Genomic DNA, 23,013 nt, shown 5'->3' with positions numbered 1-23,013 from the left:
GTTTGGGCTATCCGGTATTACGAGTGTGTTCACCGCTGAACTACTTGCTGTAAATAGGGCTCTGAATATCGTTAACCCTAAATATAAAAACATTCTTATTTGCAGTCTCATATAGTGCTCTCTAGGTGTTAGAAAACTTTTATTCCAAACATCCTGTCATCATTGAAATTTACGACGCAATCGCTGAGTTAGGTAATCCCAACACAGAAGTAAGTTTTTGCTGGATCCCTAGCCACGTAGGGATTCTAGGTAACGAAAGGGCAGATTATGCTGCCAAAGAAGCGTGTATTCAACCTCCAACCGAGTGTATTCACCAACCGAGTTACTACCTTTGATTTTATCAATCATGTAAAACAATCACTGAGAGCAAGGTGGCAAAGTGACTGGGCGATTACTGTCGATAATAAACTCCGACGGATTAAAGATTCAGTGTTGCCATGGGACTCCTCTTGCAGAAAGTCTCGTCGTGAGGAAGTGGTCCTATGCCGGTTACGGATAGGACATACGAGGAGATCACACATGAATACCTAATGTCAAGGGGAGTCCCACCCCTATCCACACGATGCATAACTGCCGCATGACTGTGCACCACATTCTTGTGAACTGCATATGTTATGCGGCGTTGCATCATATGTTTAATCTACCTAGAAACATCCGTGATATCTTGTACAATAATAACGAAATTTTGGACCGGATGTTTCTCTTTTTGCATAGTACCAGGTTACTGCATAAAATTTAATATTATCATATATATTTTTATGCTAGAAGAGTTGTTGGTAATTTTTAACCTTTATTTTCAATTTTGATTTTTTTGGTTCTATGTCTTTAATTTTATTATCTGACAAGAGAGCCTTTTGCACAACCCATCGGAATTAGGTAAGTTTTATATAGTTTCTTTATTCGATTATTTTAACTTTTTATATTATAAAGACTTCGTCTGCAGTATTAGTTTTGAGTGAGTTCTTTTTTTACCTTTTTTACTTGTTTTAATAAATTTTTATTATATGATTAATATTACTTTTACACCTTAAAAACTTTATTATTTTGGAGTTATTTTATCCTTTTATTATAAAATTCCGGGCGATGATAACGCCCAGGCGTTTTTCGCCCACAAAAAAAAAATTATAATATAGGTATTTGTTGAACACTAATTTGTGTACCTTACAAAGTATTAAAATTGTATGCTTATATATATTTTTTAGAATTATTTTTAAAAAATAATCTTCTGTACATTAAAATCCAAACATAAAAGTTAATAAAATAAATAAAAATCTTTAAAAAAAAGATAATATATGCAAGAAGTTTTTGGTACACTTCATTTATTTACTGTTAAGGTATAAAATGATCTGAAATTAGGAAAAGCTGTGTTATGTAAATACAGACTGCTTAGAAAAGGTTATGATATTTTTTCATTACTCTTTTAAGAAAACCTCATTTGATTTTACATTAATAAATACAATATTTTTTATTTCATGTTTAATTTTATGTTTTATTTTCATATTTAATGTAGGAATTATTTTTTGGTAGTATAATTACTCACCTCAAAGGACAAGTCCTCAATTCCAATCATCGAACCTACCCATATGAATGAGCTATCAAGAAATGCGACCAATGAAACACATGAGATAACAATAGCAATCACAGCCATTACTATATTTACAGCAGATATTGCACCTTTGCAAGCAGCATCAACCACATTACTTTCTTCACTGAAACATTATTGTCATAATAATTAAAATAATATAATATTTTACACTGAATCAAATTAAAAATTTGTCTTACATCACAACTGTATCTTATCCAGTATGTTTTGCTGGGTCAGGTGTCTATGAGGGCTTCTGTATTTTTTCTCACTCCACTTTATCTTTTTCAGATGAGGACAAACATTTCCACTGACTGACTTCCACCCATTCTAATGTTAACATTGTAAGTCCACTTTTGTCCTATCTTTATTTCTTATTTAATCAAATCTACCTGTAATAACTGTAGACATCTATCGCCTCAGATGATCTTCCGTTCAAATTTAAATTTAAATTATTTAAATATATGTGATTTTCTATCACCATAATCACCTTCATTATATTTATGAAAACCCACAGCTCTAAATTTTATTCAGTTAGTAGAGAATAACAATCACTTATAAAGGAAAGAGTTAATTACATTCTTCATGTATTTCAATGCATCTGAAAGTTTTCAGTACGAACCTCTCGCACTTGTTCTGCTCTCTTCTACAATACTCTGGTTGCAACATGGCACTTTTCTTTACGTTAGGACTTCATAAAGCTGTCCAGTTGCACTAATTAGAACTTTTCTTCAAGTTAATTGCCACTAACTTATTCTCTGTGAATGTTTTTGCGATTTTTGTAGCCACCAAGCTAGTCTTCTTGCATTAGTAGTCATGCATAAAAATTATGTTTTGTTAAATACCAGGTTATGTTAGAATTTATTTTTTGCTTAAGTTCACGTTGATGCCTAACTACAGTTTTGTAAGAGAGCTGAAATTTATAGCGTATGAAAATTGGCTACCTGATTGGAATATTAGGTTATATTATTCTACTTGTACTAGTCATACGTAAATTTTGACTGTTCTGGGTGCTATTTAGTGTATTTTTCAAATCAACATGTATTTCCACCGCTTTAAAAAATAGTACTAAATATATTGCAACAGATGCAGTGATAACATGATGTAAAAACCATTCTAATTATGAATGAATGAAAGTCATTCAAAGTTAGGGGATGTGATAAAAGTCAGTTTCCTCAATAACTAATAAGAAAATAGATAATAAATAGGTTAACAAATTTTTATTGTTGCATCTTTAATTCAAATCAGAGTAAGTGTTCAAAGTGTTGTTTCTCTATATACAAGGCAACAAAATGAATTACACATTTTTTCAAAAATTTTTTTATTTATAAAATTGACTGATGAGTTTTTTGTTTATGTAGTCTGAAGCATGCTTCATCAGACCCTATACTTGAGGGTCTGCTTCTTAATGAACAATAAATTCATCATAAAATGTGCCCTTTAACCAAAAAATCATTTTTTTTAATAGTGCTTGTAGTAGTCTTGTCCTATAACAACAATTAAAGTAAATTTCTTTAAAATCTTTCATAAATTGTTTTAGATATTTCCAGCCCAATGGAAGTTGTTCTGGTGCATGTTTGAGGTATTTTACTACTGTCTCCACAACTAGCCTGCCTGATTTAGAAGCATCTCCAACACTTGCAGTATTTTTAAATTTTATGTTCAGCTTATGTAAATATTGCTGCACTGTTAGTGAATTATAAGGATATTTCACTTATATATTTTATAGATGCAAGTAGCTACTGAATAATAATTATATCAGCTGATTATTACCAATTGTAAAATAAAAATTTTCCTACTATTACAGAATTTAAATCTGGATGTGGGGGAACTGACTTTTTGTCTACTATGAATGTTATACAATCAGCAATGAATGTATTATCTCTGGTGACAGAGTCAAATACCTATTTAATATCCACAAAGAAAGTATAAGTGGACATAACCTTTCCATATTTCCAACTCATATAAACCATTTGTTTAAAGATAAATATACTAATATAATCTTGTTTTTCCTGCTCTTGTTCTTTAATTACTTGAGTTCATAACCCTTCTTTAAAAATCCTATCAATGGATTTATATGATTGATTTAAATTCAAATTTTTTGATATCTTTATTAAAGTTGCTTATCTTTTTCATTATAAGCAAAATCTTGTCCACAATGGAGAAAATACCTCACCTTGCCATATGTTACACCATACTAAATTAAGAAATTTGTTAAGAATTATTTATTGTACAATAAAGGAACCAATAACCTGACCCCACTTGTGCACCAGCTAATCTGATAAATTCCCTACTCTCCTAAATAGAGTATTTTGTTTGCCTAGTACCCTCACACTTGCTAGAAATTATTTTGTGTTGTAGTGAGTTGTAATGGTTCATTTTGTATTTTCTTCATTATTATTCTTTGGCAGTAGTAACTTACATATTTGTATTTATAAGTATTCTATTTAATTCTTCATTTCTAAAATTAAATCTTAATTTATTTTAGCAAACAGAATAAATTTTTGAATATAAAGTTTTGATGACTCATATTTATGAGTTACAATTCTGCTGAAATCATACATAATGAAACATACAAAATAATACATAAGGTTTAATCACATGCATTTGATGTTTATTTTACCTTTTATAAGGAACTAAACTATCAACAGATGTCTTAGATTTTTCTGTCTCTGGATATAACAACTTTGCAAAAGTTAAAGCTCCTGGGGCAGCCATTATTGAAGCAGTTATGATATATGCTGGATTAATGCCTAAAGATGCATATGCTGCAAATACGGAACCTGAATGGAATATTAAAGTTTTGATTAGTTGAATGACTTTTAATAATTGCATTAATTAACATAAATATTAAAAACTTATAATTTTACACTGAAAGAAAAAAAAAGTTGGTTAATACTAATGGTAAAAATTAACATCATTATAAAAGATACGTTATTAATAGAAAAAAGCAATTTAAAATTTCTCTTACATGTCTACATATTCATAAAAAAAACATTTTTTAATTTTCATGAAATTAATCTGAATGATGGAAATCAATTTTTTATTTCTTTATTGCATCTGCTGTTTGACAATTCTCTGAATTCTCAAAATAATATGAGATTACATTTTCTCAGAATAATGTGATTTATGGACTGTATTAAATAATAATTTATGTTAATTTATTTAGTATTTTATTACAAAATCAATATTAAGCAATATAGTATAGTATGTTAAATACACATTTAACTTTAAAAAAAAAAATGGTTCAAAATTGTCTCAATTCTAAGTATAATAATACTATGATGTGATAAATAACTCTTGAGTTGTTGAGTGTGGTGTTGGCTTAGGTAATGTAAATTCTATTTTAAAATATTAAAAAACTAGTTTTTAAAAAAAAAGTATAACCAAAGAAAGAAAAACTAATTCATCTCAGAATTAATTATTAATGAGAGTATGAAAACTGACATAATATACTGTACAAATAAATTGAGAGTTAGTAGAACAAATGAGTATGTCTTAACTAAACTAGTCTAATTAATTGCTATCCAACTGAAATTGATTCTTTTTTTTTTGTTAGCCTCCAGAACCACTATAAGGTATGAGATGAAATGACAATTTTTTAGCATGTGGAAATGCCATGCCTAATTGGGATTCAAATCTGGAACCTCTGGATGAAAGGCCAAGACTTTACCACTTAAGCCAAGGAGGCCAGCATCCAACTGTAACTGCAGCTGGATCAAAAGTTCATTAGCCAACTAAAAGGCTGATTAAAACTTAAGTAATATGATAAGAAATTTTTATGTAAGCCAAAGGAATTATGACAAAAAAAAATGATGAGAAATATATTAATTAACCCAGGTGGCAACATCATGAATAGGTTAATTCGGCACATATACTGACAATATTGTTACCAGAAATAGGAAAGATTTGGAGGAAGGTTTTCAACAGTTGCAGGAGGCATCAAGACTGAGATTGGGTTCATTGCTGTGAGGCAAATCAGCATTTTGTAGAACTGGGAAATGATAAGTTTGAAAGGGTGCTTGAATTCAAGTACCTGGGTGCTGACTTAACTGACAAAAATGATACACACGTTGATATAAAGGCAAAAATAAAACCTGGAAATTGCTGTTATTATGGTTTGAGAAAATTTCTGTCATCAAGGGTAGTGTCAAGGAAAATTAAGATACAGATTTATAACACATTAATTAAGCCAGTAGTTTTGTATGGTATGGTGACATGGGTTCTGGCAAAGAAAGATGAGGATACGCTTCACATCTGGGAGAGAAAAGTATTATGGAAAATACTTGTATATGGGCCAGTATGAAAAAATGGGGAGTGGAGAATACATACCATCCAGGAATGGCAGGAAGGATATTGTTGATGAGATTAAGGTGCGAAGGTTGAGTTGGCTGGGACACATGGAGCAGATGAACAATGACAGGAATGTGAAGTGAGTTTATTGAGGAAACCCTGAGAGCATAGGCTGAGGGGGGGACCAAGGAGATTATGGATGAGTATTTGGTGGATTTGGCAAGGATGAACATTAGAGGATGGAAATGAAAAGTGACTGATAAGGGAGGAGTGTAATGGTATCTTGATGGAGGCCGAGGCCCTACACAGGCTGTAGCCTGACATTTCAGCTAAAAATAATTAAATTAAAAATCTGAGGAAAGTTGTCGAAATAAAAGGGCTGCAGAAATAAACTACATCATAGACAATACAGGTTTCATGAAAAATATATTCAAAAAAGTTATCTAGCAATCTGCATTCTGCTGGTGGAGTATAACGTGTTGACTGAAATGGAATCACACTTCTCTATACTTAGAATTTCTTTAACTATCTTTTTAATCCAGATTTCCACATGTATATTCTGATGAAGTGATGTCTGTGATAGGGCTAAATGTAGACAAAAAGGAAAAAGAAATAAAGTAGTAAGTGGAAAAATTAATTTTTATAAATAATAACAATAATAAAAAAGTTTAGTATGGTTGTTGACTCTCTACCAAATCACTTATGAGAACTAATTAAGAATAAAGGCCATTTTAAAAAAATTGTTTTTATAAATTGTACAAATATAACATTTCTCTAGAAAGAGCTGTTTGAGATAATTCACATCCTACAGTAGAAATATGGAATGCACTTTCAGTAAGTCTTCTTTTAGGCATTTGGCTAAGAAAAAAATCTTCCTTTTCAGTTCAGCTAATGCCTTCTAAAATTTTTTTTCAGTTTTTTCAATTTAAAAAAAAATTATTTACTTTTTTAAATTCCTCGCTTAGTATCCAGTTCCAAAATATATTCTATTATGATAATGAATTCAGAGTTGTGGGTACCTTGTATAGAATAATATATTCCTATATCTAATCAATATGAGTTCAGAATTGTGACTAAATTTCTAAACAGCCAGAACACTTAAAATTTACATACTAATGCTGAAACATGATTTGAAAATTCTGTACATTTATTTATTTCTATTAATTATGTTTAATTTGAAAAATTAGCAAACAGAAAAATAATTATGAGGTGATTGTCATGTACCTAAGATTGCCATGTCAGTACCTAAGATATAAACACATATGATACTACATTATAAGAAATTATTATTATAAGAAATGAAAATGAACTACATACCAGCAGCAGTCGACAATCCTCCTGCCATAACAGCATGCATTTCTGATTTAGTTAGATCTTTGACATATGGTTTATACAAAAGTGGAGCTTCACTCTGCAGAAAAAAGATATTTTCTAAATGTTAAAAATGGTGAAATTTCTTTAATCTCATTTTTTTATGGTAAAAATTATGAAGAATTATTTCATAATAGTTTGAACAGGTAGCTTTTGGCTTTATAAAAATCACTTAAAAATTACTGACAAATTGTATATCTTAATCAACTAGCCACCTTAGAATTTTGAATGTGTGTGTGTGTGTGTGTGTACACCCAGTGATAACCTCAGATCAATAAAAAGAGTTCAACACAACTCTTGTGCATTGTAAGATAAACTTTAGAAGTAAGTTTATTGGTCTTAGGCTAATATAATGAAAAAAAAGATGACTCAATTCTTTCATTAGTTTTGGTATTTGCCAGAAAAGGTTTTTATTTTTGATAAAATTGAAGAAAATTGTTTTGACAAAAATTAAAAAACTTTAATTATTTGAAAAAATTGAACATTTAATTTCTGACAAACAAATTGGTGTGAGTCATAATTCAACTTTTAATACCAGATCTTGAAATTAAGTCATTGTATTGTATATAATTTCATTTAGATTTTCATTCTTATTAAAGAATGTCTGTGATCCTTCCCAAAAGAAATGGATCCAGAGTTTTTACCACGTGAGGAATGTTACTAGGCCTGGGAAGCCAGGTCCATCTTTCATGAAAATCATTGAATGTTTCTTAATATTTCATAAATTTATTTAAAAAAAAAAAATTATTCATGACAGTCCAAAGTGATATATATAATTGAATGTCTATACACTAGAGCAGTGATTCTCAAACGTTTTAGCTCCACGATCTCCAAAAAGTATAATAAAATATGTAATAAATTTTTCGCAACCCCCAACCCCAACTCAATGAAATTAGTTAAAACTATTTAGCTGCGTTGATAGCAATGAGTATGAACTTACATGTATGAAGTGAACAAACATGAGCAGTTTACAGGTTCCAACTTTTTGTGTACGTGCTCCTTGCAATTTGGTCTGCTTGCATAAAATTCATTGTGAGAGAATCATGTTTTAATATGTATATTATACTTTTGAACGCGTCATACTCTCAGCAGTATACAAGAGACTTAAGGGATTGCAGAATGTCAGTTTAATTCTGAATGCGAATCATGTGTCTGGTGCATTCATTTAAGTTTCTAAAAGCGTAGTTCATTGAAAATAATTAATGTTTCAGTTTTTTAGTGTGTGGTCAAACGATGTAACTTTTTTCCAATTAGATTCTTATGCAAAATGGATGGATAAATTTGTGAAAAAGCGAAGTGAGCCATCTACATCCAGTGAATTGATTGATAAATGACAACATTGTACAATGGCAGTTATTTAAATTATGGTTTAACCACACTGGATGAAAAGCCACAATGCATTGTTTGGTTTCAAGTCCTCTCCAATGAAAGCCAGAAGTCATGAAAATTAATTCAACACTTGGAAATAAACAACCAGATCTTAAAAGCAAACCTTGGAATTTTTTGAAAGAAAATTATGTACTTTAAGAAAGCAACAAGCTTCTATTTGTAAATCAAGCCATACTGATAAAAGTACATTTGAAGCATCTATCTCGTAGGATTAAGAGTAGCTAAGAAGGTCAAACCCCATACAATCACAGAAAACTTCATATTGTCTGATGCAGTTGATATGGTCAGTGTTTTAATAGGCATGGAATAGCAAAAAATAAAAAATAAAAAAACCCGGTTTCTAACAATACATTATCAAGGTGAATTGATGACATGTCTGCTGATGTTCACGATCAGAAAATTCAGCTAGTGAAATCAAGAGATTTTTTTTTGTATTCAATTTGATGAATCAACAGACATAGAAAACATTTCTCAATTCTTGTGTTTTGTGAGCTATGAATATGTTTCTGTGAGATCAGTCAAAGAAAATATGTTGTTTTGCATATCAATACTTGATCTTGCTACAGGGCCAAGTGCTGATGTTTTTTATGGAAATAATAAAAACTGTAACATAGATTGGACAAAATGTATTGCAGTATACAGTGAAGGTCCAAAGACAATAAAAAAAGAAACTAAAAGACCATCTTATACCAAAGGTAGAATGGACACACTGCTTCCTTCTCAGACATGCTCTTGCATGTCTGAGAAGGAAAACATATGCTGAAAAATTTCAAAAAATTCGTAATAAAGCTGTAAAAATGGGTTAACTTTATTAAAAGTCAACTGTTACAGAATAAACTGTTTGCTAAACTAGCGATGAAATGGGAGAAAAGAAAAATCTTTTCTTTTTTATACAGAAGTTAGATGGTTATTGCAGAGGAAAGTGTTACCTGATTATTGGAATTGCAAGATGAATTAATTACATTTTTCCAGGATAAACAAACACCATTCTCAGTGTTTTTACAGAATAATGAGTATATGTTACTATTGGCTTACTTAGCTGATATATTTTTTCATTTAAATGATTTGAATGTGAATTTAAAAAGACGTGATAAAAATATTTTATTAATGATAAACATTTTATTCATGCTTTAATATTGAGTTTGATATCTGGATTATTCAAATTCAAATCAAAAGGTTTGATATGTTTCCACTCACTTCTGATTATATTAAGATAAATTTGGATGAAGAAGACACTATTATTCACCTCAGTTTGGATAGCATGAAAATGCATTTGCATGAGCTAAAAATTCAATTAGTGGAATATTCCTGGAAGTTAAAAATGATTTCTCATTACTGAATACATTTAGTGAAAAAGTTGTTGTGTGTTTAGTGAATCACGACCAGCTTATTGAAATGTCTGCCAATAAAACATTACAGTTACAGTTCACATCTGAAAATATGTTTTGGCTTGCTCGTCAAAGTGAATATTTGTTCGCAGAAATATTAGAAGAGGCTATGTTTACAATACTGATCTTCATTCATTGAAAATAATGATGTTCATTAAGACCATCGAAATGTTAAAAGTTTAGTTTGGGACACCTTCACCACAGATTGATGAAGATGTCACTTATAGAGCTGAACTTGTTACATTTAGATGGATTTGGCATTCCAACAAAATATTTGGCAGTTAGTGATATTTACTAAAGAAGACAAAGGGAATAATGGTATTTACTAAAGAAGACAAACCATTTCAATCCTCACTATCTTTAGTAAGCCTGGTATGAGGTGCTGACTGTCTTGGTAATATTGTTAGTTTCAGAAGTAATAGCTTCTAGTAGTAGGGGGGGGGATTTAATTATCATAATATGAGCCATTTTCTTGATAAATTAAATAAGAAAGTTTCAAAGAAGACATTTAGTATGTGATTTTGTGTTTTTTGCTATCTCCATTGTTTGTAGTCAGATTATTCCAGTTTTATTTACTTCATATCTTTAAAATTTGTTTTATCCAATGAATTTGTACAGTACAACGTTGTCTATAATCTGACTATGATTTAATTCTAATCCATGACATAAGGTACTGATGTACAATGCCATTTTAACAGTTTTCTACATTCTGCTAAATTAACAAAATTTCTGTATAACAAAAGTGGAAAAAAGTAAAACCTTAATTGGTTGTGAATTAAAAGGACATAACTGCAGCTGAGACTAATTTTCCTACATTTATAATTTTTTTAATTTTCAAAACAATGAGGAAGAAAATTACAAGTTCCAAAAAGTTCTGATTGCATGAAAATATGTATATCAACTGCTGATTGCATGGTTTATAATTTTTTTTATTTTCATCAAAATCTACTTCATAATATTTTTCTTTGATGTTTTTGTAGGACCACTGGAGGCCGTATTCTTTTTGCATATTTACAATCTATGGAAGCAGTTATTATTCAGAAAAATTATTTTTGTTGTTGTCATTTTATGATTACATTTCTTGGAAAAGAAGCTTATACTAACTGGAATGATTAATAAATTTATAGCCTTACCAATCCTAAGAATACAGTTGTTACAGCATTTAAAGATTCAATAACTGTTGTACCAAGTACTATCTGTGCTAACCATCCAAGCTTGTAGCATATTACTTGGAGCCACCCAAAATAAAAAAGTATTTCTATTACTGTGCTTAAGAAGTATATTACTGATAAAGCCTGGAAAGAAATTTCAATATTCAATCACATACATCAAACTAAACAAAATTAATTTATTAAGTATGATAATGTTATGAAAAGAATGTGTACAACATATGGGTTTTAAAGAAAATATGTTTTTTACTCCCTCCGATATAAAATAAATTTCTTTTTCATTGATCACTAAGACAAAAAATGATAAATTATTACAAAAAAATATTACAAATTATTGATTCACTTTCAAACAGTATGGAAGTTATTCTCTAGAACACTTTCTCAGATCTGATTGTAGAGTCCTATTGGTAGAATTTCTGGTAGCACCTATTAGCCTGTCTTAAAAAGGTTGTAAGACTCCTTTAGTATGATGTTGGCATTAGCCAACATCATACTAAAGGAAAATATATTAATATTTTCTCTTGCAATTACTTATTTAATATGTTGTTTTTGGTTCATATGTAGCATGTTTGTACATTAAATAATGTTCAGGTATTTGAGATCTTGATTTTTATGTGATGTAAGTAAAATTAGCATTGTTGTAGTTAATATCTTTATGTCTATTCATTATTGTATATTCTGTTTTTATAATACGATGTGGAAAAGCTGACAAGTACCACATACAAAAGAGAAAACATTTGCAAATCACCTCCTAATAACAGAGTACATTTACATCTATCTCAACATACACATTTTATTTATGGCAAATAAAGCTCAAGATCTCAACACACATCTAAAATAACAAATATACAAAATTCTACCAGTACAACATAAATGAAAAAAACAAAAAAAAAAAACACTGCACTCAATAAAATAAATTATTTGATTATGTACTATAAATAGGCTTACCATATATTTTTGGGTTCAACCCAGAACATATATTTGAAATTATTTAAAAGTCTTAACGGTTTAGTGAAACATTACATTTTATTTATTCAGTTGTATTTTTCACTAGACATGACTTTTTTCAGAAATGGTTTGTTTGTTTTAATTACATCATAAAATTCAGTACAAGAAAGTTCTGAATTAATTTTAACATTTAGCAGACGTTTAACAGTAGATACTGAAAGTCTATTCCTTTCTGCAGACCAAATTTTCCCCGTAATTGAAAAAACTCTCTCAACTGGAGCAGTTGTCCCAGGCAAAGACATTTCAAACTCAACCATTTTAGAGTTATTGCAACATGAAATATCAGCCTTTTGAAACACCTTAAAAATTGTTTTCCACTTTTCTTCAATAGTATCTGGTTCTTTTTCAGAACTTGAATTACAACCTACCCTTTGGTTTTGAATTTCCTGGTTCAACAATGTAAGTTCATCAAATAGGTCATCAATATTTATGGAATCTTTTATAATATCATTAACAACTATTGCGTTCTCTCCTAAATCAGACCAGGCAATTTCAGTTCGTAAATTTATCCACTGAAACTTACTAACTTTATCAAACCTGGTTCTCCACAACTCTAAATACTAGGTACTAGAATTATAAAAATTGTCTATACTTCAGAATACTTCATTGTCAATACTTCATTTTTGTTCCTGAACATCATTATTTTCTTTTAGAGTGCATAGCAATTCTTTGGCAGAAGATTGTATAAATTTGTGCGTTTTTCTTTACGATGTTGACAAATTAATTCAGAATATGTATGAAATGCTTCTGCTGTTGTGATAGAATTAGCTTCCAATTTCAGAACTACATTATTAAATAACTGTAGAGTATCATATAAAAATTTAAAAAACAGTTCACTTTCTAAATTTAAAAAAAATCAAATAATTTTGGGCATTTGTCACAAGATAAGAAGTAGATTTTAGGCCATCAAAAATGGAAAAAATTCTTTCTATTGCAGGTAACAAACTAAGGAACCTTGAGTTGCTATGAGATAATATTTTTTTTGTAATCTGTTTCCACAAATTCACAGAACTCTTTAAGATTCATTACTCTTACTGTAAATGTGAAAATATTTATAAATTTTTATAACAATAACTTCTTCTATGTCCAGGGGTAGAGAATCACATACTGTTTGTACTGAATTGTGTACAACATAGGCTGAACAAACAATTCTTGAAATAGGTCTATCTAAATCACTGAACTTTTCTGAACAAATTTTCATTTTTCTTTCTCTTCACATCACCAAAATTATTGTTAGTGTTATCAGCAGTATAACAAACCAACTTTTCTTAAGTTTGTATCTTTTCACACACTGCAAAAGATCCGAGTCAAAATTTGAGCAGTTTCACTTGACACTTAATCAAAATTTAAAAATTTTACTTGAATTCCCTCAGTATTTCAGAAGACTGAAATATCTTAAATAATCGGAACAAGTTTTACTTCACTTCTGTTTGAGCTATCCATCGTTACTGTTACATAATTAATGTTTTTCAAAGAACACAACACATTATCAAATATAAGTGGTGAAATAATGTTAACAATAATTGCCTTGGTTTTAGTTCTAGATGAAAATTTTGGGTCATAACATTTTAACCAGTTTAGATATGCAGTCTATGTTTTAAAACTGAGTTTGTGTCTAGCAGTATGGTATGAAAATGTAGCTTCTTTAGCAGCACACTACAGATCACTGTTATTGTTATTCCTGTCTCTAGCTTTAAAAAAATCTCTTCAAAAAAATTCTTTAAAAATCTCTCTTCTTTAAAAACATTCTTTAGTACATGGTGTGCAATAAACATATTCTTTTTTATTGTCACTACACAATTCCAAAAATTTGTATTCCTGCTGCATGTTAACATTAAACACACATTTTCTTTTTCCCATTGCTAAACAGTGAGACAAAAAACAAATAGATAAAATGATCAAAAACATGTAGACGAGTTACTTCACACACAAAAACAACATAAACGCACTGCCCCTGTTGTGTTACCAAATGACTAAGTAAAACGTTATGGCGAGACCGGTAGCTACACTTCTGTCAAAATCGACATCAGCGCTTGCCCCAAGGTTGGCTGAGAGATGCACAACTGTACGAGAATGTATAAAACATGATGTCAGACATATAGGTTTAAAATTTTAAAAAATCAATCGCCAGTCATAAAATTCTCAAACCCTGAACATTTTTGCAACCCCAGACAGCACTAAAAAACCAGGACTGTCCGGACATATGGTAAGCCAAACTATAGAGTTTTGTAATCTATTTAAGTAAGGTCCTAGTAATGACAATGATCAAATAGATTCAAAATAATTTGAGGTGAGAAATGTTAATTTTTCAAATTATATTTTCAAGATTATTTCTCATGTTATCATTATTTTATACATTAGACTTCATCTACTATCATGATTGCCTATGTTGTGAAATACATTTAACAACAACCAGGTCAAAGTTATGCGAAGTTATATACAGAAAAAGTAAAGGACCGAAAAACCTAAAAAAACATAATCCTATTTAAGTGAACCTAATGGTATGGTTTTTGAAGATCAATAATGGGATATTTATCTTCATGCATGCATGTATGAGTTGGATAATGCATAAAATATCCTATTATTGCATTGTAGGATGTTGATTCTATTTTAAAAAATTCATCTATAGAAATTTTTAGAGAAGGGAATTTCTTTAGAAAGGATCAAATTTTTACATTACCTGGAATGCAAACACTGACAAATGATGAACAATGAAGTCTCCATAAACAAAAGCTGCTCCTTTATAACCAAACTTAAGAAAATTTTCAATGCGATCGCCCACACACATGAATATGGTTCTTCCAACTTCCCAGCGGATAACTGTCAGACCAAACAAAGTTTGTACTAAGATTCCCATCAACACAGTTTTCCATTTAATCTGTAATAAAAATAATATTAAAGAAAGAAATTCTATGGAGAGACGGCTTAAGTTGTAATTATAGAATCAAAACTGTTGAATCTTTATAGAATAATAAAGATTGTAAACTTTCAGAACTATTACGCTGTTCTGATAACAACACAAATATATCAAGGAATGTGCTACACTTTTTGTGATCACACTTTTCTTAATTAAAAAAAAATGTATTTTTAACAGAGTTCGTAGTGTTGTTTGGTTTTAAAATACAGTTTAAAAAAGGCAAAATGTAATAAAAATAGACATTAAAAAAAGTACTATTTTTTTTTTATTTCTAGTGTTTTTTGTTGTGGTTTTATTATTTTTTTTATTTAATTTATTTTACTTGTTTAGTTGTATTTTTATTGATATGGACTATTCTACAAAAAAAGTAGCCCTATTATAAAAAGCTGCTTGTAAAAAAAAGCAAAGATAACACACATGTATGTATCTTGATAAAATTAAGAGAAAGAGTGCAGAAAAACAATGTAAAGAGAGTTTACATTAAGTATTATCTAATGTTCTCTAGAATACCAGAATGTATTCTTTTGCTTTAGTTTTCTGGCTAATTTTTTTTTTTAAATACTGATAAAAACATCTTCAGGTCCTCTACAAGATATAAGTTTTAGTTACAAAAATCATTCATTTAGATAATGCAGAATGAACATAAATTATTCAGCGCATTTTAGGGGTTAATAAAGAATGAACAAGACAATGTAGCACACATTAATTTTTTTTCAAATTTTCATGTAAGTACTAGACTTACTGATGACCTTGAATGAACATGCCAGAGCATTGTAACAATAGGGAGGATTGTCAGCTGAGCAATGGTTCCGTGCAGAAAAAAGCAATGTGTGTACTATGCTCTCGTGATAACAGATCTGTTTTTACTGTTCATAGACGTTTTTGTTTAGAGTAAGAAGTTTCCTCCTAATATAGACTCTCTTAAACTTTAGTATCAGCAGTTTAAATAAACAGGAAGTGCAGTACATGAAAAAGGTGTTGGCAGACCTCTTCTCGAAGGAAGTTGAGGATCGCGTAAGAGAACCTTTTCAGAGAAGATAAATCGACTCATCATGTGATTTATAACTGGGAGTATCACAATTTACAACTGTGATGGTTCTACACAAGTGCCTAAAACTTCATGTATACAAAATTTATTTGGTACATGCAACTCAGGATGATGATAAATCACGCTGTTACAAATTTGTTGCGAATATTTTTGATAAAGTGAACAAAGATAATGTGTGTTTAGGAAAATTAATCTTCTCTCACTAAGCTACCTTCCACGTTTATGGTCACATTAAAAGTAATAATTCTTGTGTTTGGGGTAGCAAGAATCCTCTACCATTTAATAAACAACGTGGTAGCTCGAAAATTAACTTTTGATATGTGTTGACTGTTTATGAAGTGATCAGACCATTCTTCTTTGCCAAGCCAATGATTACTAATGCTAGTTATCTAGAGACATTACAGGAGGAGTATGCAGTACCACAAATTAAACATTGGGAACTCAATATTTTCTTCCAACAAGATGGCACACCACTACACTGAAGTTTACATGGTAGGAACTACCTACATGCAATTTCCTTAATGTTGGATTGGGCGTAATGAACCAATTCCCTGGCCGCCTCAATCCCCTGACGTTACGCCACTTGATTTCTTTCTTTGGTGGTTTGTTAAAGGGAGGGTGTACCCAACAAAGGTTATTGACATCAATGAACTAAAAAAAAAAAGAATTAAAGATAATTAATGCAGTAGCTCCAGATATTCTTTGTAATAAAACATGCATGCAAGTACATTGCTTTGTTATTTTTTTATTAACAAATAAAATGCTCTGAAAAATTTATAATTACCTGTATATATACCATTGCACAATTTTTAAAAACTTTTTGATTAAAGCTCCTCATCGCTAGAGGTTAAAATTTGATATCATATTTAACAATTTTTTGATTGTTTTTGTCTACAGACATATTGATATTTTTTTCTAAATTGTACATTATCAGAGTAGGTAAAAATTATTATTGTTAACAAAATAGGGAATTCTAAAAAAATATAACAGGACATCTAAACATTTTTTTTTTAAATTCTGAGTATTTGAGTCTACTGATGTAAATATTTTTGCTGCTATAATTTTTTTGTTTAATTAATTTTTTTGATGAGATATCAAAATGGATATGCTTTACATTCTTATCACACTATAGCAAATAAAATTAAAAATATTCCTATGTATATTTTCATTCATTTATTATTTTTTTTCAATATTCAAAATGAATAAATATATCAAACATTTCATGTACACCTACGAAAAATGTTTATAACTTGCTATTATTCTGCTCAGTAATAGTATAAAATTAAAGTCAACCTGTCTTTTCAATTAAGATATTACATTACTGTTATGCAATCGCCATGGCAAAGGGATAATATTCATTCATCCACAAGATTTTGAATTGAATTGTAGTCAGGTTGGCATTTATATAGTCAATAAAATTCATCTTTCATCATAAAAATAAATTAACATGACTTTAACTGATCATCAGCTTGCTGTTACCATTATGAATAATTAAATTATTTTGAATGGCATTTTAAATGAGATTTTGCTATTGTTCTTAGTGAAGTTACAACTTGCTGGGTTGTCTTTATCCACTCATGTAAATCAGTGACCTTTTTGAGATAATGGAAGTAATTAACCTTAACAACCAGAACGCACCACAACCAGTGAAACAACAACATTCATACATTGATGAAGACAACCAATGCATAGCTGAAAACACTTTATATAACACCTCTGATAGAAAAACATAATTTATTTGTCCTGAAAATAGTTATTTTGTGTCATTTACATTGCTAATCTCATGAAGTTCAAAAAAAGACTAAAAACCTTAACTTTTACTTTCCGATCTATGTAGCAGCTACAGTTATATAGAAGGGAAAAAATGGTGATAAGTCAAAATTCAGTATATCTGGTTTTAACTGAATTTTGAGGAATTGACCCCTAAGGAACCCAGAAAACCAAAAAATGGCATCAAAATTTCTGACACAAAATGTATGTACATGTGTATGTACGTATGTTAGCATGTAAATTGCTTTTTACCTCCAGAACTACGTGACCAATTTTCACCAAACTTGGCTATAATATTTCTATAATATGGGCATTGACGCTATTAAATTTTCAATTCTAAAGGTTTGTGGCTGGGCGAAAAATGGGAAGAAAATGAAACTGTCTCCAGATTTTGCATAATTAAGGTTATATATTTTCTTTTTATAATTTTGTAAATATTAATAAACAACTTTTTTAAAAAGATTTTTTAGTAAATTTCATTCCCACCTGTAAAAATGGTTTTATTTTGAATAGTTATAGAAGGCAGTACAAAATGTGATTTTTGTTGCATTTTTTAAAAATATTTTTGTGAAAAATTATATAAAAAAAATCTTTTGGGTAAAATTATTTTGCTAAACTGAATCTTCACTCCAAATAACAGTAATAATTTTGAAACATTGTATATGGAAGTACAGCAGGTCTTTTTCACTGAAGTGTTTTCTGTTAGCATCTCACTGGATCCACAGATTTGTTCCTCATCAAAGTGGGGTCTTAACCCAGCCACCCTCTTTACACACCCCACATCTCACTTAGCAGCAGGATTACTGCTGCAGTCGTCTGTTATGTTGTGATATCACAGGTGAGTGGTAGAATTAAATAAATGAATAATATCTAAAGCGTAAAAATTTATTTAAATTGGCCGCTAGTAGTGCCACATCTGCGCAAATGAAATACGGTATGAGCGTGCACTTTAGTTAGAATCATTGAATTAAATAAACAAAAAGTATTGTATTTAAATAAAATGATAAATATTTTAAATTAAGTTGTGTGTGTAAGCCATGCATCAGAAAAAAGCTGCATGACAAGAAAATCCTACAACTGGGTTGTCAGCTTTTTTCCTATGAATTAACTGCCAATTGTTTATCTCTATTTTCCAAGTTTTCTGGCTTTATGCATCAGTAATTTGGGAACATTTTTGTGATTGGATGCCCTATCTGACCATTGGTCTATCAGACGAATCCAACAACTCATGATGCATATGAATTTCCAGCCGTAAAACTAGTAATGAAAAATGTTACTTAAGTTTGAGGGTTTATAAAGAATCTGTATGAGAAATAGATGTCAAACCTAAAAGATTGTGAGGAACCTGGTACAAAGTACAAATCATTCTAGAAACTGGCGTAACTGTTTTTAAGATAACAGGCATTCCATATCAGACTTATATCATATTAAGAATAAAGTGGCTTGCCAATACCTTCTTTACTAAACATAATGCATTGTTGCATATCTGCTTGCTATGCCCACCAAAATGCAGCTTTACAGGTAACACCTTTACATTTCATTTTACATTGCTGTGCTGAAAATACCAGTGTTTGCAATGTCTTCCGCACCAATCACTGAAGAATTTCACAAGAGTGTTTGAAAATATTTTGAAATTGTTGTAGATTTATGCATATAATTCTTTTTTTGTGATTTTGCAAGTTTATAGTTTAAAATCATTTGCACTGCCAATTGTCATAGATAAAAATTTACTAATATCTTTCATTTTCTTGTTTTAAATTATTTTTTCCAGTACTTTTTGTAATTGTAATACCTATAAAGTACAGGCAGCATCAGATAGAGTTCACTAGAGTACTTAGATAGATAGAGCATCAGATAGAGTTACTTACTCTTCACTGAGAGTATCTTTTTTTCTCTGTAAAGCTAGTCTTTATGATGAAAAGAAATTTGTCACTTCTAATCCTGAATATCACCAGGATTTTAGTAGGTTTGACATGACGTGAACAATTTGTTTGGGGCTATTTTTGTCAGAGACTTAAGTCTATTCCTAAGTCATAAGTGTAAATATTTCATGGTGCCAAACAAACAGCCTCCTTTCATCAACTAATTCTTTAATTCATTGCTCTTCCTGTTAATTTCAGTAGTTATGAGTATTTACAGAACTGCATTTTAATGCTACACTCAGTTCACATAATAGAAACAATAAAATGATTATTTTATAATTTATTCACATAAATTATTTTACATATGAATGGTTTTAATACTGGTATATTAATTTTACATTAATTCAAATAAGAGATAATTTTATAAAACTATATAAAATTTTTTGAGGCTACATAAATTACACTAAAGAGTAATTACTAATTTACCTGATTAGGATGCTTTGAGAAGATAAAACCAAGAATTATGAATACAAATACTCCTGATGCAGAAATTAGCCTTCTTCGAGAATTAGCTGTGTCTAATATTAAAAATACTGCTATTCCAATAATTGCTAAGCATATAGTTATCCTTTTCACTATCCTACAACATTTAGAAATTATACTATTAATTTTTATTAAATAAAATAACAAGTTTCTTAATGCTTATAGAAGAAAAAGCCTGATAAAATGGATGCTAGTTTTGTACAGCAGCTTTAATAAATTGACACTACTAAAAATTAGCAGTTAGGGTAATGAAAAATACATAATAGAATGATTGAAAGATAAAATAATTCTAAAGCTTTTAACATTTATGAACTTACAATAATAATTAAGTTTATGAAAAAGTTCAATTGCGAGATGAAACTAAAAAAATATTTCTAAAAAAAATATTAGAAGAGATATTTACCTTATTAGGCCAAGAGAGGAGGCAGTATGAGTAGGTGGCATGTTTGTTTATTGTCTTCTGTGTCTAGAATGGCTGTACTAATTTTATTAAAACATGTATCAAAATATTTATCTTAATTATGCTACTGAACTACATATTGTAAGGTATAAAACCAAACTATTCAAAATCTAGATCAGCTGGGATATTAGAAAAAAATGTATTCAACATTGTTTTTAAATTGGATGTATTATGGCTTCTGTAATGATATTAAATAAGCAAAATAATTACAGTATTTGAAAAATTATATAATTAATAAAGAAAATTCCATCTCTGAAATGTATGGTTAATGAAAGATTTCTGAAGATCTGAAAGTACCAGCTGCACAACAAAAAATAATATCTATATGGTAAAGAAACAGACAGATGTATATAGAGATGGTATGGTTCAGTATTCAGTTATGATTAAATAATTAAAATGAGTGGAACTAAATATTTTGAAAATGTAAGAGGTATTTAATGACTATTTCTTCAAAGAGGAAGGAATGTTCAAAAATGATAAAATTAAGGCCAACATGCTTTTCTTTGAAGTTGGGAATTTTGCTCATTTTTTGTGATCTTTAACAAGACTATATGAAAGAAGTCTTCCTCTATGAATCATGAAACCTTGTTAATGGTGAGGTAGCTTGAGTGCTAAGTGATACAGAATAGCTGGACCAAATGTGCAACTATATTGGAGAGGTATCTGTTAAGAGCCAGACTAAGGAATAATTCCTGAAAGAGGGCAGCAGCTATTTCAGTAGTTGTTAAGGGTATAGGTCAGGAGGACTTAAACATCCATATCAACATCACTCAATTTTCTGAATACTGCACAGCTGAAAGAAATGGAAAACTACAACTGCTTTTTTTCCAAGAAAATGTAACTCTCTGCATTTTCATATAACAAAGATGGAGACGCCTTCCTTGGTAAAATATTCTGGAGGTAAACTAGTCCCCCATTCAGATCTTCGGGTGGGGACTAAGGAAGGGGTCATAAGAAAATTAAAAAAATACCATTCTACAAGTTGGAGTGTAGAATGTCAACACAGCTTCAAATAAAGGCAGGCAGGAGTAGGTTTCATAATGAACAAGAGATAGCAAAGAGAGTAGAGCATTTCAAAATACATAGCAACAGAATCATTGTAATAAGGATTAAATCAAAACCAAAGCCGATAACGATTGTTAATGTCTATATGCCTACAAGTGCCCACAATGATGATGATGAGGTAGAATGTGTATACAAAAAAAATGATGAAGTAATTAAACATATAAAAAGGGATGAAAATTTAATAATAGTTGGAGATTGGAAAAGACAAGGAAGGAAATATTGTGGGTGAATATGGGCTGGGCAAAAGGGATGAAAGGGGGGACCAACTTATAGAGTTTTGCACAAAATATAATTTAGTAATTGCCAACACCCAGTTTAAAAATCATAATAGAAGAATATACCCATGGAAAAAACCAGGTGATACAGCAAGGTGTCAGATAGATTATATCATGGTTAAGCAAAGATTTAGAAATCAACTCGTCAACTGCAAAGCTTATCCTGGAGCAGACATTGATAGCGACCATAATTTAGTGATAATGAAATGTATATTGGGGATTAAAATCCTGAAGAAAAGGTATCAGATGAATCAGTGGAATTTAGAGAAGATTGAGGAAGAGGAGGTAAAGAAGATTTTTGAGGAGGACATCGCAAGAGGTCAGAGTAAAAAAAAAAGTAGTAAATATAGAAGAAGAATGGGAATGTTAAGAAGGAAATTCTTAAATCAGTAGAAACAAACTAAGGTGGAACAAAGAGAACCTTGGTAGAAAACCTTGGAAGTCAGAGGATTTATTGCAGCTGATGGATGAACGCAGAAAATATAAGAATTCTATGATGAAGAAAGTAGAAGGAACTGTCGACATTTAAGAAATACTGTAAACATGAAGAAAACTAGCAAAAGAAGAGTGGATTAAAGAAAAGTGTTCAGAAGTGGAAAGAGAAGTGAACATTGTGGTAAAAATGACGGAGCATACAAGAAAGTTAAGGAAAGTTTTGTGGTACATAAATTAAAATTTAGTAATATGTTAAACAAAGATAGTACAGCAATATATAATACAAAAAGAAAGGTCGATAGGTGGGTGGAATATATTGAAGTTACACGAAGAGAATGAATTAGAAAGTGTTATTGTAGAGGAAGAAGAAGAAGTTAAAGAGGATGAAATAGGAGAAACAATACTGAGATCTGAATTTAAGAGAGTAATGAAAGATTT

The 23,013-nt window shown here is 30.0% G+C and overlaps 1 protein-coding gene across 6 annotated transcripts in view; it reads right to left on the bottom strand.

Annotated features, from left to right (window-relative positions):
- The window catches only part of LOC142320413 (putative transporter YutK), a 131,998-nt gene that overhangs the window by 11,374 nt on the left and 97,611 nt on the right, over positions 1 to 23,013 (bottom strand). For all 6 annotated transcript variants that reach the window (XM_075358137.1, XM_075358157.1, XM_075358173.1 and 3 more), the window contains 6 exons: positions 20,284 to 20,437; positions 14,881 to 15,078; positions 11,157 to 11,318; positions 7,193 to 7,286; positions 4,206 to 4,365; positions 1,541 to 1,709 (listed from right to left, as the gene is read on the bottom strand). In XM_075358137.1, the coding sequence (XP_075214252.1) occupies positions 1,541 to 1,709; positions 4,206 to 4,365; positions 7,193 to 7,286; positions 11,157 to 11,318; positions 14,881 to 15,078; positions 20,284 to 20,437 (937 nt within the window). The remainder of the gene's footprint in view (positions 1 to 1,540; positions 1,710 to 4,205; positions 4,366 to 7,192; positions 7,287 to 11,156; positions 11,319 to 14,880; positions 15,079 to 20,283; positions 20,438 to 23,013) is intronic.

The sequence above is a fragment of the Lycorma delicatula genome, chromosome 1, assembly GCF_047948215.1.
Source record: "Lycorma delicatula isolate Av1 chromosome 1, ASM4794821v1, whole genome shotgun sequence".
Classification (NCBI taxonomy): domain Eukaryota; kingdom Metazoa; phylum Arthropoda; class Insecta; order Hemiptera; family Fulgoridae; genus Lycorma; species Lycorma delicatula.
Note: the sequence above shows the minus strand (reverse complement) of the source record. Positions and strands in the feature narration are given on the sequence as shown.